The sequence below is a fragment of the Poromitra crassiceps genome (assembly GCF_964638095.1).
Source record: "Poromitra crassiceps genome assembly, chromosome: 4".
Lineage (NCBI taxonomy): Eukaryota > Metazoa > Chordata > Actinopteri > Beryciformes > Melamphaidae > Poromitra > Poromitra crassiceps.
Window position 1 is genome coordinate 61,150,347 of NC_139626.1, and position 17,500 is coordinate 61,167,846.

Sequence of the window (17,500 nt, forward strand, 5' to 3'; positions counted from 1 at the left end):
ATGGAATTTATTATTTTAAACTAAGGATGAAGGCTTTCTATTTAATTTTAGGGTAAGTCAATCTGATTTAAAGATTGTTTTTTTTGTCACTTCAGTTTGGGTTTGAATTGGACTACAAGTCTTGTAAATATAGTTTTGAAGTCGAAATGGCAAGTATAGTTTGTAGCTATGGTGAGAAGTCTCACTGGGTTAGTCTTTAATTTGATTTGAGAAATAAGATCATCCAATGAAAAGAAATGTTATTATTTTAAACTGGATGAAGTATTTTTATTTGTTTTTAGGGTAAGTCAATCTGCTTTCAAAGTACGGTAGTTTTCTTTGTCACTTTTCAGTTTGAGTTTGAATAAGACTAAACGTCTTGGAAATATAGCAATAGTTTTGTAAATAGTTAGTTTGTACATAGTTTGCTAATAGTTTTGACAATAATAATGTAAACATTGGCCTGTCACCTGAGTGAAAGTTCCTACTTACAGTTTGGTGACCCAAAACAGAATGGTGACTCCTACTGGAACAATTTGGTTCAGTGTTTATGCCTGTGTTGCTGTCTGTTGTAGTGTAAAACAACTAAAGGGAGAGCAGGTGGTTACATGATAGTGAGTGAGAAAAGGAGAAGATACTGAATAATGACATCACAACAGTATAATCCTAATGTTAATTTAAAATTAAATATTCTTGGATGAAAGTCCAAAAAACGTCAAATTTTCTTCCGTTGGGGTTAGGGTTAGGGTTGCAGGCAGCACCGAGAGTCCATTCCTACCTAAAAGTACTTCCAGCGCCACTGAATATAATGCAATTTAATCCCCATCCCCGAACCCACTACCTCTGGCAACCTACCGCCAAAGTTGCCCCCTACCAGCCCACCCTAGTGTGGCAGGCTAGATACGGGCCTGGTTTTAGGAATATTAGAAACATGTTTATTTTGGGGTGCACATTTTGCTGTTTGCTGTCCCTATTGTTTATATGTTAAAATGTGGTTGCCACTGAGGCAACCACAGGCCAATTTTCTTTTCAAATGTTTTTTTTCTTTTTTCGGCTAATATTTTTTTTCCCGTTTTTTTATCCCATTTTTATCCCCCATTAGTGCTAATTTTAATTTATTTATCCTGGTTGCTGCTCCACCCTCTGCTGATCTGGGGAGAGCCGAAAACTGGCTCCATGCTTCCTCTGAGACATGGGCAGTTAGGCCAGCCGCTTCTTTTCACCTGACAGGGGAAGCTTCACCGGTAGGACATAGCACGTGGGAGGATCACACTATTCCAACCAGTTCCCCTCCCTCCGAACAGGCGCCCTTAACGACCAGAGGAGGAACCACATTAGCAACCAGGATATTGAATGTTTTGGTGAAGGGGTTCCTATATGAAGGAAACCCACAGGGGGCACGGGGAGAACATGCAAACTCCACACAGAAAGGCCCTTTTGACAACCCCACCCGGGCGGTGGGCACTCGAGGACATGCACGGGCACGCATTCCTTGAACCCCTAAATATGAAAATATGTGTTTTGGAATTATCAGGTGAGATAAAGTTGGAAAATGAGCAGAGCGTTTTGTGTGTGCCTCCTCTCTCCTGCTTCGCTACCCCTGACCAGCCAATCCGAGTGATTTCTCTACCACTGACCAGCCAATCAGAGTGACTTCTCTCACCAACGAGAGAGAAGTCACTCTCTCGGCCGGAAAAGCCGCCGCAAAAGCCGACTACAGAGAGAACGAACGGTGCGGGACACACCGCAAATACTAGAGCGACAGATGGCCGACGGCCGACCCGATGCGTCTGGGGGCTTCGCTGTGGGTGCCTGGATTTAAAGGTAGTGTAACCCACCTTGCGCTCCTCCTTGACGGCCTGTTTCCTGGCCCTCCTCTCCTCCTTGCTCTCGTCCTTGCTGCGGGGCTGGGTGGAGACGCACGGCAGGTCTGAATCGTTGATGCGCTCCATGCGCTCGGCCTGCCTGGCGGTCGGCCCTCTGCCCGGCAGGACGTCCAGGGGGATGCCCGTCTTGCAGGACACTCGGATCGGATTCGACTGGGGAGCGCACGCAAGAAAGACAAGTTCATTCAGGTCACAGTCAAACCCTTCTTCAGTGAGCTGTATGTGAGCCGAGTGTACCTATTGACAATCTATTAGTTACAATTTAGTGTTTAATTAGTAACTTAGTAAATACAGGGTCCCACTGTCGCCATTGTCAAATTAACACATTGACTGCCAGACGTTTTTTTTTGCTGTAGGTAGCTTCTGCCAAGCCGTTTTTTGAGGATTATGGCTCATTTTATAAGAGCCGAGGATTCGTTTCAGCTTGGAGTTTGTGAACATACAATATCTCAAAAGTACTAATAGAATGTGTACTTTCTCTGTCTAAAAGAGTTAGTTTGTAGAGTTAGTAGTTATGTAAGCATTAGCAGTTGAATACAGCATGGTTTTAGCGTGAAAAAGAATATTCAGAGATAAACGGCTTTTTGTGAAATTGGATGGAACTGTCACTTTAACCATTCATTTTTGGCTCTCTCTCTCTCTCTCTCCCTCCCCCTCTCGCTCTCTCTCTCTCTCTCCCTCCCTCTCGCTCTCCCTCCCTCTCTCTCTCTCTCTCTCTCTCTCTCTCTCCCTCCCTCTCGAGTTGCTTCAACTCCGCCCTCCGTGGGCGGACAAGCTTGTCACCAGTCAGTGCTTTGCTGCTCTCCTGTGCCTGCATGTCTGGGCCGCTGTTTGAGGAAGTCGGGAAGGACTCGCTCGTTTGGAGTTTTGGTTGAGAGAAGTTTTTGCGATTCTGGTCATATTTATGCTGCGTGTTTCAAAGTGTGTTCCTCCAACTGTAATCTATCACCCGATCATAGTAGATCGGCTGAATCTATTATGTAAATTTGCAATCCCGCATCGCCAGCAATCAGCGCGAAAAGGAGAATGGCTGGGCTGAGAATGGCTTGACAAGTTAAAAAAATGCTTTCCTTTCTCTAGCCAGGAGAGCACTGTTGCCACTTAGTGGGTCGGTGGAATGGGTTGTAAACGTTCGGTGGCTCCAATAATTATATAAGAGATGTAAAAGGCTTAGATGCACAACCCACCGTCAACAAAAAAAAAATCGATGCCAAAAACGTGTAAACACGTTGTTGGCAGGGAACAGCTGGATTCTGAAAACGTGTTCATACGTTGTTGGCAGTGAATGAGTTAAACAACTTTGCCCCGATTTTCTTTAACCAAGTCAAAGTGCTTCCTTGACCCTAAATTGTGATTTCTTCCTGGGTTGTGAATGTTTTTTCAGTCTGCTCTCCACAACAGCTGGGCTCAAATCCTCCATACCTTCTGCAGTGGTGTATAAAGTACTCGAAAACCATACTTGAGTTAAAGTAAAGATATCTTCCCAGAAAAAGACTTTGGTAAAAGTCAAAGTCACTCATTAGAATATTACTTGAGTAAAAGTCTTAAAGTACTTGATATTTTCTGTACTTAAGTATCAAAAGTAATTTTCTCATATTAATACTTAAGTATTGAAAGTAAAAAGTACAAGTAAATGCTGCAAAAAAAAATCAAGCAAAAGACATGCCTGGGCTTGAGTGGAAGGCTATTTCTTCTTCTTGACTTTTATAGCCGCTGGCAAACAACGTTATGTTGCACTACAGCCACCAAATGGAATGGCGTGTGGATCGTGATTAATGTAACTCGCAAACTAGGAGCACTGATTCGGCAAACCTGATTGCTTGCAGGCTACGCAATTTCTTCTGATTTTAATAATAATAATAATAATAATAATAAATTATTATTTCGAGGCGCCTTTCAAAACACCCAAGGTCGCCTTACAGTGCATATAAAAACAGTTTCACGTAATAAGAACATATACATATTAAAAACAGGGCAAATTACAGCAGGAGTGACATTGGAAGCAGAAGTGACATTAATTACAGGGAGTAGGCCAGTTTGAACAGGTGAGTTTTGAGGTGGGATTTGAATGTTGTGATGGTGTCGGACTGTCGGATGTGTGGGGGTAGGGAATTCCAGAGCTTGGGGGCAGTGCAGCTGAAGGCCCTTGCACCCATGGTAGTGAGGCGGTGTGAAGGGACAGTGAGGAGACCAGCAGTGGAGGAGCGCAGGGAACGGGAGGGGGTGTAGTCGTGCAGAAGGTCAGAGAGGTAGATGGGTGCTTGGTGGTTGAGAGCTTTATAAGTGAGCAGGAGGATTTTGTAGTTAATTCTATATGGAACAGGGAGCCAGTGGAGTTGGATGAGAATGGGGGTGATGTGATCAGAGGATTTAGTGCGGGTAATGATCCGGGCGGCAGAGTTCTGTATGAGCTGGAGTCGGTTGAGGAGTTTGGTGGGGAGGCCGGAGAGAACAGAGTTACAGTAGTCAATCCTGGATGTTACAAATGCATGGACCAAAACTTCTGTGCTGGATTGGGAGAGGGATGGGCGGAGTCTAGAGATGTTGCGGATGTGAAAGAAGGCAGTCCGGGTGATATTTTTTATGTGGGGGGCGAAGGAAAGGGTATTGTCCAGGATGACACCGAGGCTTTTGACTTGTGCAGAAAAGGGAACAGGGAAACCGTCAATGGTGATGTGGGGGGTGGGGGGGATTTGGGATTGGGTGAGTGTGTTTTTGGAGCCGATGAGCAGGGCCTCAGTTTTATTGCCATTAAGTTTTAGAAAATTCCTGCTCATCCAGCTGTTGATGTCATGGAGGCAGGCAGTGAGGGAGGTGGGGGGGAGGGTGGAGGTGGGTTTAGTGGAGATGTAGAGCTGTGTATCGTCGGCGTAACAGTGGAATTGAACACCATGGTGACAGAGGATTGTGCCCAGGGGAAGGAGGTAAGTGATGAATAGCACTGGGCCCAACACTGACCCCTGGGGGACACCCAGTGAGACAGCAGAACACCCAGACCTGTGATTCCCAAGTTGTACAAACTGATGTCTGTCTGTGAGGTATGAAGAAAACCATAAGAGTGCAGTGCCAGTGATCCCAATGTCAGCTAGTCGTTGCAGGAGTAGTGGGTGGGAGATGGTGTCGAAGGCGGCGGTGAGATCAAGAAGGATGAGAATGGTGAGTAATCCAGAGTCAGCTGCACGGAGGAGGTCATTCGTAATTTTAACAAGGGCTGTTTCGGTGCTATGTTTAGCGCGGAAACCGGACTGAAAGGGTTCATGGAGGTGGTTTGAGTCGAGGTGGGACTGTAGTTGTGCGGCAACCACCCTCTCAAGTGTTTTGGAGATGAAGGGAAGGTTGGAGATGGGGCGGTGGTGGTTCATGTCAGATGGGTCAAGACCGGGTTTTTTGAGGGTGGGTGTGATTGCGGCCATTTTGAGCTGGGGGGGGACAGTACCAGAGGTGAGGGAGGAGTTGATTATTTTAGTGATTATGGGGGAAATGGAAGACAGACAGGCTTTGACAAGGGTAGTGGGGAGGGGGTCAAGCTGACAGGTGGTGGATCTGGCTTTTCGGATGAGATCGGAGACGGAGTGTTCTGTGACTGGAGTAAAGTTGGAGAGGGGACAGATGAGTGGCTTGGCCAAGGTAGCCATCCAGGGTGGATCACTGGCGGGAGTGTTAGATGAGGCCAGCTGTTGGTGGATGGTATTGATTTTAGAGTTGAAGAATTGCAGAAAGGCAGTGCAGTGATCAGAGGTGATGTTTGGGGGGAGGGTCCTGGGGGGCTGAAGTAGATGGCTGACTGTTGAGAAAAGGGCCCGGGTGTTGCCTTTACCAGTGTTGATGAGGTTGGAGTAGTAGGAGGATTTGGCAGTGGAGAGGGCGTTCTTGTAATGATGAAGGTGATCGGCGTATAGTTGGATGTGAACAGAGAGTCCGTTTTTTTTGCAAAGCCGCTCCAGTCGGCGGCCGGCGGCTTTGAGCTGGCGGAGGTCAGCAGTGAACCAGGGAGCAGTGTGTGTGAAGGAGACTGTGCGGGTTTTCAGGGGGGCCAGAGCATCAAGTGAGGAGGAGAGACAGTCGTTGTAATGATTCACCAAGTCAGCAGGGGAGGAGAGTGGGGGGGGGGCAGGGGTAAGAGTTGATGAGGGAGGTGAGATCAGAGGGGTTAATGCGTTTTATGTTCCTAAAGGAGATGGTCCGGTGTTCTTTTGCTTTTAGTAGGGGGGCGTGGATGTCAAATAATACAACTTTATGGTCAGAGATGGGGAAAACTGCATGGGAGAGGTTACAGGGGGTGAGACCAGTGCAGCAGATTAAGTCTAATATGTGACCTTTGTTGTGCGTTGGGAAATTAACATGTTGAGTGATACCGAGACAGTCCAGGAGTGAGGTGAAATCATTTGCAAGGGCATTGGACGGGTTGTCAATATGGATGTTAAAGTCACCCTGTAAGATGACAATGGGGGATAAGGCACAGACAGATGTTAAGAGTTCTGAAAATTCATTTTACTTTGTAACTAAGATGCTTGGGGGAAATGTAGTGGAATAAATGTATCCATTTTTGGGGGGAAATGTAGTGGAGTAAAACTGAAAGTTGACAGAAATATAAATACTCAAGTAAAGTACAGATACTCAGAAAAAATACTTAAGTACAGTACTCAAGTATGTATACTTTTTACATTACACCACTGACCTTCTGCTATAGTCCTATAAAGGCAGTGGTTCTCAAAGTGGGGTCCGGGGACCCCCAGCGGTCCTTGAGGGGGTTGCAGGGGGTACACAACCTCTCCAGTAATAGCAGCAGCCAAAAAAATCCATACAGACAAATGCTCTTACCTTTGGTGGATCTTGAATGATTTTGGGCCGGTTATACAAGTTTGAATATGTACCTACAGAGAAGAAGAAACAAGGTGGAAACTGTTGGTCAAATGCAGTAAAAAAAGAAAAGAAAAAGACATACATATAGAATAATAATAATACAGATGCAATTCACCCACACACTCATGCATGGCCTCTGCGTAAAGTACATTTGACATAATACAATGATCTAGTAGCGGTTTCCTTTATTACCTGTACTTGCTCTGGCTTTTCCAAATGTACACAGATATGGTACGTAATAATAATGGTACAAAATGATGTGAAATTTCATGGTTTATTATTATTGATAAAGGTTTGTAAAATCACACATAAAAAAAGAAAAAGTGAAGTTGACGCTTTTCAGTCTTTCAAAACAGTCATAATTAGACCTTTCCATACAGGCTGAATCAATTATTTTAATTCTGCTATTTATTTATTTATTTATTTTTAATTGTAATTTCTAGCTGGTTGTTTTCCCAAAATGGTTATTATTCAGTTAAGTTTGTATTACTTAGTACTATTTTTTTCCTATTTTCATTTGTAGGTCAATTTCATTTTCATTTCTATTTCTAAGTGAATTATTAGGGGTCCAAGCACGAAGTGCGTGGATCCCTATTGTATCTGTTCTGATTATTGTTGTTTTTTTTATTCTTCTTCTCCGGTAAAACTGTATGTACAGCAGAAACTGTAATGCTCAGCGTAGCCAGACTGGGCACATAGATTGTAAATGTGCCTCACTACTCAGAAACAAAAAATTACCCATATCGGCCAGATGGTGGCGCTATAACAGACCATTTCGCGTTATGGTCCATATCTTCTGAACCGTGAGGCGTAGAATCAAAATTCCACTTCGGCTATATTCCCTGGATCAATACGCATCTATCCATATAGGCCACGCCCATTTGCGTGTGCCTAGATGTTCCGCCATCTTGGACTTTGTCAATAACCTATTTTTGCTATCTCCTCCCAGGCCATTTGCCTGAATGAGCCTAAACTTTTTCTGTGCAATCTCTGGACTTACCTGACCAAAACTCTTACACAGAATTTGGATACGTGAAACCGTCTTGAAATGATAAATGTTTAAACTTTTGTGTATTTACTTTTGTTCTTTTCCTGCCCTAAAAGTGTGTGGATCTCAGAAACCATACACCCCCCATCACCCAAACTTTCCACACAGGTTCACGACATCACCCACTACTCAGAGTAAAAAAATTACACCAATCCACCAGATGGTGGCGCTATAACAGCCAACCACCACTACTACTGCCGCTGCTGCTACTACTACTACTACTATTCTTAGTACTTCTGCTGCTACTATTGCTACCACTCCCACTACTACCAACACTACTACTACTACTATTACTACTACTGCTACTACTACTACTACTAGTACTGCTTGGAAACCGTCAGGTCACCGGATCTACACACACACACACACGCACACGCGCACACGCGCACACACACACACACACACACACACACACGTACACACACACATATACACCACACCTGCACCTAATTCTGGACTGATCACCACACACCTGCACTTAAGACGCTAATCAGCCTCTACACTCAGTGTGTGTCCGTTACTGCAGTAGAGGCTGTGTTGGTGTTTCAGTCCTTTGGTGTTTATCCTCCCTTCAGATGCATTATTAAGTAAGTTGTAGTTTTGTTAGCCATTGTTGAATTGCCATTCCAAGCCATCCTGATCTTAAAGGTGAATTGCATATGTTTTTCTCTTTAGCCATGGTTAAAATATATTGTTTATTGTTTGTTTGATTGTTATATTGTTTTTTATTGCTAAACATACTACTTCCTATGACTATTTTGTCTGTTTGCACACGCACACGCACACGCACACGGGCACACACACACGCACACGCACACGCACACTAAAATGGCCACCACTGGTGTACTTCATCTCCCAGAGTGCTTCACTCACTCACTTGTGGATTGTGCCACGTGGGTGGGGAGATGGGTGGAGCTATGGCTATAAAAGAAGTGCAAAACTTGCCCCAAACCCCAGTCTGCTGCTACAGAGGTGCTGTGAGCCAGTCCAACTCATGCTGACCTTAAAGGTGAATTGCATATGTTTTTTTCTTTAGCATGGTTAAAATATATTGTTTATTGTTGCTTTAATTGATTGTTACATTGTTTGTTTATTGCTAATTTGATGTAATTTGGATTGCTTGTTAACATTGTGTATTTGGGTAAATAATTCTGTTTGTGTTCTTATCCACAGACAACATGCTGATTGCCTCACTGTCACTTTTGATGTTGGGAAAATAAAATCACCCTGCACCTTGTCCTGCTGTGTGCCTGCCATCTTTCCTTGTGGTTTTATCTGGGTCCAGTGCTGAGGGGTCACATTGCCCTCACCTGTTCATAGGTGTGACACGCATAACCACTCATCCTGGCTGATATTTTACCACATGTTGAGCAGAGTTGCTTTAACTTAAGAACACATAATTTGATAATTGTAAACCCAGTTCACCAATGTTTACACTGCAAAATGTATCACCAATGTATTTTACATGAAACAGAAGTTGGCGGGCTTGTAATCCTGCAGTGTGACTGACATCACTCTGAGCCAATCAGAGTTGGGCTGTGGTCAGGCTCTGTACCAGGTGCACTGAATCACTGATGAATGGAGATGGTGCAAGACAGTTGGCAGTATAGAGGGAACGTTTTTTAACATCCAATTCAACTTATCTTTGAAACCTGCTGAATGAAACCTCCAAAAGCCAAATCCGTGAGTTTAAAGGGAGGTTTACACAATCTGAAATATATTTTCAATGTTATGTAAAGGGAGGTATGAAGGTAATTTGAAGTGACGGCAATGTGTTGTGATTTGAAATGTATTCCTATCTTGTGTTTTAATTAAAGCCAACTGAGATGTTAGTTTTGGCCTTAAAGGGACACTCCACCGAAAACGGAAACAATGCTTATTTATTTTGCACATCTCGCACATCCGAAAACAGTTTAGCAGGCATTCATTTAGTTTGACACTTATTGAGTTGATTTGTGAAAGGTATAGTTTGGTTTATTTGAAGTGGGGTACTATGCGGTACTTGCATGCAGTCGGTGTACTGGGTAAAGCACTCTGGACGCATCACACACAGAGATAGAACTGTACTCTAACCACAACAGGCACAGAGCTGTCTGCTGAGTGAAGTTGACCATGAGCAAAAACATAGAAAAAACAAATACATAGAATGCTTCCATACTGCTCACCTGGTGTAATCAAACTCTCCACAAGCCCTGAGATGCCAAGTTGACTTGAAAATGTCATTTACACCCTGATTCTAGCTTAAATGTTCACTGTAGCAAGGTTGTACCTTAGTTGGTGTAATTCAGCCGCTAGCTCCAGTGCGCACACACACGCACACGCACACACACACACACACACACACACACAAACACACACACACACACACACAACTATTACTACTGCTTGAACCCGGTCAGGTCACCAAATCTCAACCAAACTTTGTGCACTTGTGCACATACCAACTCTGATTAAATGTGCAATTCAGTGTCTATATTATCTGACATACACCCCCCAAGTCACCGGAAGCTTGGACCCCGCATCGCCGCTTGCGGCTATATTGTCTATTTGTTTTTCTTCTTTTTCTGCCCTAAAAGTGTGTGGATCTCAGAAACCATACCCTCCACATGACCTCAACTTTCCACATAGGTTCAAGAGGTCACCCCCTACTCGGAGAACAAAAAAAAGCACCAATCCACCAGATGGTGGCGCTATAACAGACCATTTCGCCTTATGGTCCATATCTTCTGAACCGTGTGTCCTATACTCAAAATTTCACTTATCCTGGATTCCTTGGATCAATATGCATCTATCCATATAGGCCACGCCCATTTGCGTGTGCCTAGATTTTCCGCCATTTTGAATTTTATCAAAAACCTACTTTTGCGAGCTCCTCCTAGACTGTTTGGCCAAATCACACAAAACTTTTTCTGGGTTATCTATGGACTACCCCGACCTAAAGTTATTAAAGGATTTTGGATACGTGAAACCGTTTTGAAATGATAAATGTCTAAACTTGTGTGTATTTGCTTTTGTTCTTTTCCTGCCCTAAAAGTGTGTGGATCTCAGAAACCATACGCCCCACATCACCCACCTTTCCACATAGTTTCAAGACATCACCCACTACTCAGAGGAAACAATTACACCAATCCACCAGATGGTGGCGCTATAACAGCCAACCACCACTACTACTGCTGCTGCTGCTACTACTATTCTTAGTACTTCTGCTGCTACTACTACTACCACTCCCACTACTACCAACACTACTACTACTACTATTACTACTACTGCTACTACTACTACTACTAGTACTGCTTGGAAACCGTCAGGTCACCGGATCTCAACCAAACTTTGTTTACTTGTGCACATACCAAGTCTGAATAAATGTGCACTATCTGACATATACCCCCCAAGTCACCGGAAGCTTGGACCCCGCATCGCCGCTTGCGGCTATATTTAGGGGTCCAAGCACGAAGTGCGTGGATCCCTATTGTATCTGTTCCGATTATTTTTTTATTTTTTTTCTTCTTCTCCGGTAAAACTGTATGTACAGCAGAAACTGTAAGGCTCAGCATAGCCAGACTGGGCACATAGATTGTAAATGTGCCTCACTACTCAGAAACAAAAAAATACCCATATCGGCCAGATGGTGGCGCTATAACAGACCATTTCGCGTTATGGTCCATATCTTCTGAACCGTGTGTCCTATACTCAAAATTTCACTTCTCAGGGATTCCTTGGATCAATACGCATCTATCCATATAGGCCCCGCCCATTTGCGTGTGCCTAGATTTTCCGCCATTTTTAATTTTATCAAAAACCTACTTTTGCAAACTCCTCCTAGACCGTTTGGCCAAATCACACGGGCATTTTTCTGGGACATCTATGGACTACCCCGACCTAAAGTTATTAAAGGATTTTGGATACGTGAAACCGTTTTGAAATGATAAATGTCTAAACTTTTGTGTATTTGCTTTTGTTCTTTTCCTACCCTAAAAGTGTGTGGATCTCAGAAACCATACACCCCCCATCACCCAAACTTTCCACACAGGTTCACGATATCACCCACTACTCAGAGTAAAAAAATTACACCAATCCACCAGACAGTGGCGCTATAACAGCCAATTTCACGTTTGTCGGGCCATAACTTCTGAACTGCGAGCTGTAGAATCAAAATTCCACATCTACTGGTTTCCCTGGAGCATCATGTATCTAACCCACTAGGCCACGCCCATTTCTGTGTGGTAGATTTTCCGCCATTTTGAATTTGATCAAAAACCTACTTTTGCGAGCTCCTCCTAGACCGTTTGGCCAAATCACACAAAACTTTTTCTGGGTCATCTACGGACTACCCCGACCTAAGGTTATTAACTCATTCAGGGCCAGTTTAGGACTGCCAATATTTAGCACAGGCCAAAGATTTTCATAATTGTTGGTCATCTTTCAAGACCCACAGTAAATTATCTATTAGCACCAGAGTGATTTGCAATACCTCAAAATGAAGATGTACGTCTCTGGGTTCACCAGGAAAAAAAAAGTTAGCTTTTAGCATGTTCTGTACTCTACTTATATCCATTTATATACACCCTGTTTTCACCCAAAATGTCTCTCTCTCAGATGACAAACAGGAGCAAATGCAATTTATGTAAAATACACATTCTCAAGCAGAACTCGCTCTCAATTCTTTTATTTTGAACTGTATTGACATCAGACATGTAAATACTATTCGTTATGACACAAATGAAAAAAAAAAAAATATATATATATATATATATACACATGAAGTGCTTTTTTTTACATTCAACAATACAGCAGTGTGAGTGAGTGTGCAGACAGACAGACAGAGAGACAGACAGACAGACACACCGACAGACAGACAGACAGACAGACAGACAGACAGACACACACACACACACACACACACACACGATCCCCCTTCGTTGCGTGATTTCTAACCCCACATAGGATAAGCAATAACCACGCCCTGTGGCGCCGGGATTGGCCAGGAGCAACACTGGAGCAGAGACACTACACTGGAGGGCACGCAGTCCAGCGATTTCATGAAGCTCTTGAGAACGGGCAGCGGGCTTCTGCCTGCCTAGCTGTTCGTGTGCTGCTCGTCCATGTCTCCCCCTGTCATATCCTCCCTGCATCCTTCCCGTTTTCCCCTCGGCTATTCAACACGTCCTCACCGCCCTCTGATCACTGCTGATCGATCATTTCCTCATTCCTCCGATGATCAAACGCATCTGTGGATTACTTTCTCCGGTTTTCTCCGGCTGGCACACAGGAAGGCTGGCACACAGGAAAGCGACCAGCTCCTGCAGCGCGCGAGGGGCGTTTCAATGGGGTTTCTCCTGTCTGCACAAGGCAAGCTCCTTATCGTTTTCTGATATTCCTCCTGCTCAATTTCAAAACAACAGCTGCGGTATGTGTTTGTTCACGTGTTGTCTTAGATGATAGGGACCTGATACCATGTGACAGGCTGGGGAAGTGTTTAAACTACGCCCTGCAGTAATAAAAACAAAAACACGTCAAAGACGTCATTGGCCCTCTGGGCTATTCCTGATAACACGTCAAAGACGTCATTGGCCCTGAATGAGTTAAAGGGTTTTGGATACGTGAAACCGTTTTGAAATGATAAATCTCGAAACTTTTAATGAAACACACGCCAACACTAAATTGCCCACAACTCATTAACCGGTCAATTACAACTACTGCTGCTACTACTGCTACCACTCCCACTACTACCAACACTACTACTACTACTATTACTACTTCTGCTACTATTATTACTACTACTACTACTACTACTACTACTGCTACTACTGGAAGTTGGAATGTAGCATTTTGGGTGGGGTTAATGTGTTTTGGAGTTCTGCATCTGCTGTAGCATAATACATAGTTGGTTTAGATGTCACACAGTAATGCCCGATCCACAAAGACTTGACACCCACGTTTTAATAAAAACAAGTTTATGCCATAATAAGGTTACATCCGTGCCTTGTCATTGCTGTGGAAGGATGGTCTAGGGGTAAAGTAGCAGACACCAAAGCTGGAGGTCCTGGGTTCAAACCACAGCCAGGTAACTTTTTTATTTTTTGAAAATGTAGAATAAAGGTTAATCTGGATATAATTATGTATAAAGCTGCTGAATACACACTGTGTACATAGCAGAATAACTGAATATGCCTATTCATGGTAACGTCATATTTTGACGTCATCTTGACATTCCTGTGTAGATGTCTAAATGATCCCCAAATCGGCTGTGATTTGACCTAGTCCTGGACGTCACTGAAAGATGATATCAGAACATCATCATGATGTAATTGTGTTTGCTGGGAGCCTTCTTTCAGATATATGAGAGGAAAAACATTCCAATACATTACTGTGTCTTCAGATGGGAAAGGTCCAAAAAGAGAATTCAATCTGAATTATCCTTGTCACTCATGTGCTCATTGTAACAGCACAACCCACACCAATTAGTTCAAACACCTCCATTCAGGGCAGACTTTTAATGGAAAGTGGTGCATTATGTGTGTAATACAAAAATGTCCTTAATGGTAAATGGACTGCATAACAAGCTGCCATGCTATAGTCACCAAAAGCAATTTCAGGGATAAAACCCATCAACCTTCTCTAGTGGACGCCACTACGCCCTATGGTTTGATGTGTGTGTGGGAAAGACACAATGACAACTGAAAATTCTGATTTCAGAACACAAAAGCTCCATCATGAGACAAGAACTAACCTCTCCTGTTGCAAAACACGTTCTTGAACGCAGCCATCTCGAGCTAACATTTCCAAGATATTGAAAAAGTCCATGAAACACCGCAAAATAAGGAGGCAACATGTGGGATTTTAATTACTGTTACTGACTTACCTGTCTGAAGTTGAAAGTTGTTCATCCCACGTGGGGTTTGAACTTTGAGCCGCAATGGTCTTTAGTTAGCATAAGTCATGAGTTTTACCAAGTGAGCTATCCAGACTGTTGTGTTTAACTTTGTAGACCATCTTATATGTATCTGCAGAGCCAGAGAAGTACTTGTCGTATTTACAGTATGTTCTACCCAAATACCACTTTCTGTCCAGATACTTAAAGGGAAATTGTACACAAAAACTGCTTTCTATCCAAGTACTACTTCAAGTCACAAGTACTTATGTGACCACAACACCCTGACTGACCCCATCACCCTTTACTGACCACTACATCCTTACTGACCTTGCTTGGACCCCGTCATCGCCGCTTGCGGCTATATTTAGGGGTCCAAGCACGAAGTGCGTGGATCCCTATTGTATCTGTTCTGATTATTTTTTTTCTTCTTCTCCGGTAAAACTGTATGTACAGCAGAAACTGTAATGCTCAGCGTAGCCAGACTGGGCACATAGATTGTAAATGTGCCTCACTACTCAGAAACAAAAAATTACCCATATTGGCCAGATGGTGGCGCTATAACAGACCATTTCGCGTTATGGTCCATATCTTCTGAACCGTGTGTCCTATACTCAAAATTTCACTTATCCTGGATTCCTTGGATCAATATGCATCTATCCATATAGGCCACGCCCATTTGCGTGTGCCTAGATTTTCCGCCATTTTGAATTTTATCAAAAACCTACTTTTGCGAGCTCCTCCTAGACTGTTTGGCCAAATCACACAAAACTTTTTCTGGGTTATCTATGGACTACCCCGACCCAAAGTTATTAAAGGATTTTGGATACGTGAAACCGTTTTGAAATTATAAATGTCTAAACTTTTGTGTATTTGCTTTTGTTCTTTTCCTGCCCTAAAAGTGTGTGGATCTCAGAAACCATACCCCCCCCCATCACCCAAACTTTCCACACAGGTTCACGACATCACCCACTACTCAGAGTAAAAAAATTACACCAATCCACCAGATGGTGGCGCTATAACAGCCAATTTCACGTTTGTCGGTCCATAACTTCTGAACCACGAGTTGTAGAATGAAAAGTCCACATCTACTGGTTTCCCTGGAGCATCATGCATTTAACCTACTAGGCCACGCCCATTTATGTCTGGTAGATTTTCCGCCATTTTGAATTTGATCAAAAACCTACTTTTTCGAGCTCCTCCTAGACCGTTTGGCCAAATCAAACGAAACATTTTCTGGGTCATGTATGGACTACCCCGACCTAAAGTTATTAAAGGATTTTGGATACGTGAAACCGTTTTGAAATGATAAATCTCGAAACTTTTAATGAAACACACGCCAACACTAAATTGCCCACAACTCATTAACCGGTCAATTACAACTACTGCTGCTACTACTGCTACCACTCCCACTACTACCAACACTACTACTACTACTATTACTACTTCTGCTACTATTACTACTACTACTACTGGAAGTTGGAATGTAGCATTTTGGGTGGGGTTAATGTGTTTTGGGGTTCTGCATCTGCTGTAACATAATACACAGTTGGTTTAGATGTCACACAGTAATGCCCGATCCACAAAGACTTGACACCCACGTTTGAATAAAAACAAGTTTATGCCATAATAAGGTTACATCCGTGCCTCGTCATTGCTGTGGAAGGATGGTGTAGGGGTAAAGTAGCAGACCACAAAGCTGGAGGTCCTGGGTTCAAACCACGGCCAGGTAACTGTTTTATTTTTTGAAAATGTAGAATAAAGGTTAATCTGGATATAATTATGTATAACGCTGCTGAATACACACTGTGTACATAGCAGAATAACTGAATATGCCTATTCATGGTAATGTCATATTTCGACGTCATCTTGACATTCCTGTGTAGATGTCTAAATGATCCTCAAATCGGCTGTGATTTGGCCTAGTCCTGGACGTCACTGAAAGATGATATCAGAACATCATCATGATGTAATTGTGTTTGCTGGGAGCCTTCTTTCAGATGAGAGAGGAAAAACATTCCAATACATTATTGTGTCTTCACATGTGAAAGGTCCAAAAAGAGAATTCAATCTGAATTATCCTTGTCACTCATGTGCTCATTGTAACAGCACAACCCACACCAATTAGTTCAAACACCTCCATTCAGGGCATACTTTTAATGTAAAGTGGTGCATTATGTGTGTAATACGAAAATGTCCTTAATGGTAAATGGACTGCATGACAAGCTGCCATGCAGGGTGCTGGCTATAGTCACCAAAAGCAATTTCAGGGATAAACCCCATCAACCTTCTGTAGTGGACGCCACTACGCCCTATGGTTTGATTTGTGTGTGGGAAAGACACAATGACAACTGAAAATTCTGATTTCAGAACACAAAAGCTCCATCATGAGACAAGAACTAACCTCTCCTGTTGCAAAACACGTTCTTGAACACAGCCACGCAATCTCCAGCTAACATTTCCAAGATATTGAAAAAGTTCATGAAACACCGCAAAATAAGGAGGCAGCATGTGGGGTGTTAATTACTGTTACTGACTTACCTGTCTGAAGTTGAAAGTTTTTCATCCCACGTCGGGTTTGAACTTTGAGCGGCAATGGTCTTTAGTTAGCATAAGTCATGTGCTTTACCAAGTGAGCTATCCAGACTGTTGTATTTAACTTTGTAGACCATATTATATGTATCTGCAGAGCCAGAGGAGTACTTGTCGTATTGACAGTATGTTCTACCCAAATACCACTTTCTGTCCAGATACTTAAAGGGATATTGTACACAAAAACTGCTTTCTATCCAAGTACTACTTCAAGTTTCAAGACATCACCCACTACTCAGAGGAAAAAATTACACCAATCTA

The 17,500-nt window shown here is 43.1% G+C and overlaps 1 protein-coding gene across 1 annotated transcript in view; it reads right to left on the reverse strand.

The window, feature by feature from the left end:
- The window catches only part of LOC310774718 (protein LTV1 homolog), a 92,843-nt gene that overhangs the window by 2,181 nt on the left and 73,162 nt on the right, over positions 1 to 17,500 (reverse strand). The window contains exons 9-10 of the mRNA XM_083634842.1: positions 6,687 to 6,739; positions 1,818 to 2,018 (exon numbers count right to left, since the gene is read on the reverse strand). Of these exons, the coding sequence (XP_083490968.1) occupies positions 1,818 to 2,018; positions 6,687 to 6,739 (254 nt within the window). The remainder of the gene's footprint in view (positions 1 to 1,817; positions 2,019 to 6,686; positions 6,740 to 17,500) is intronic.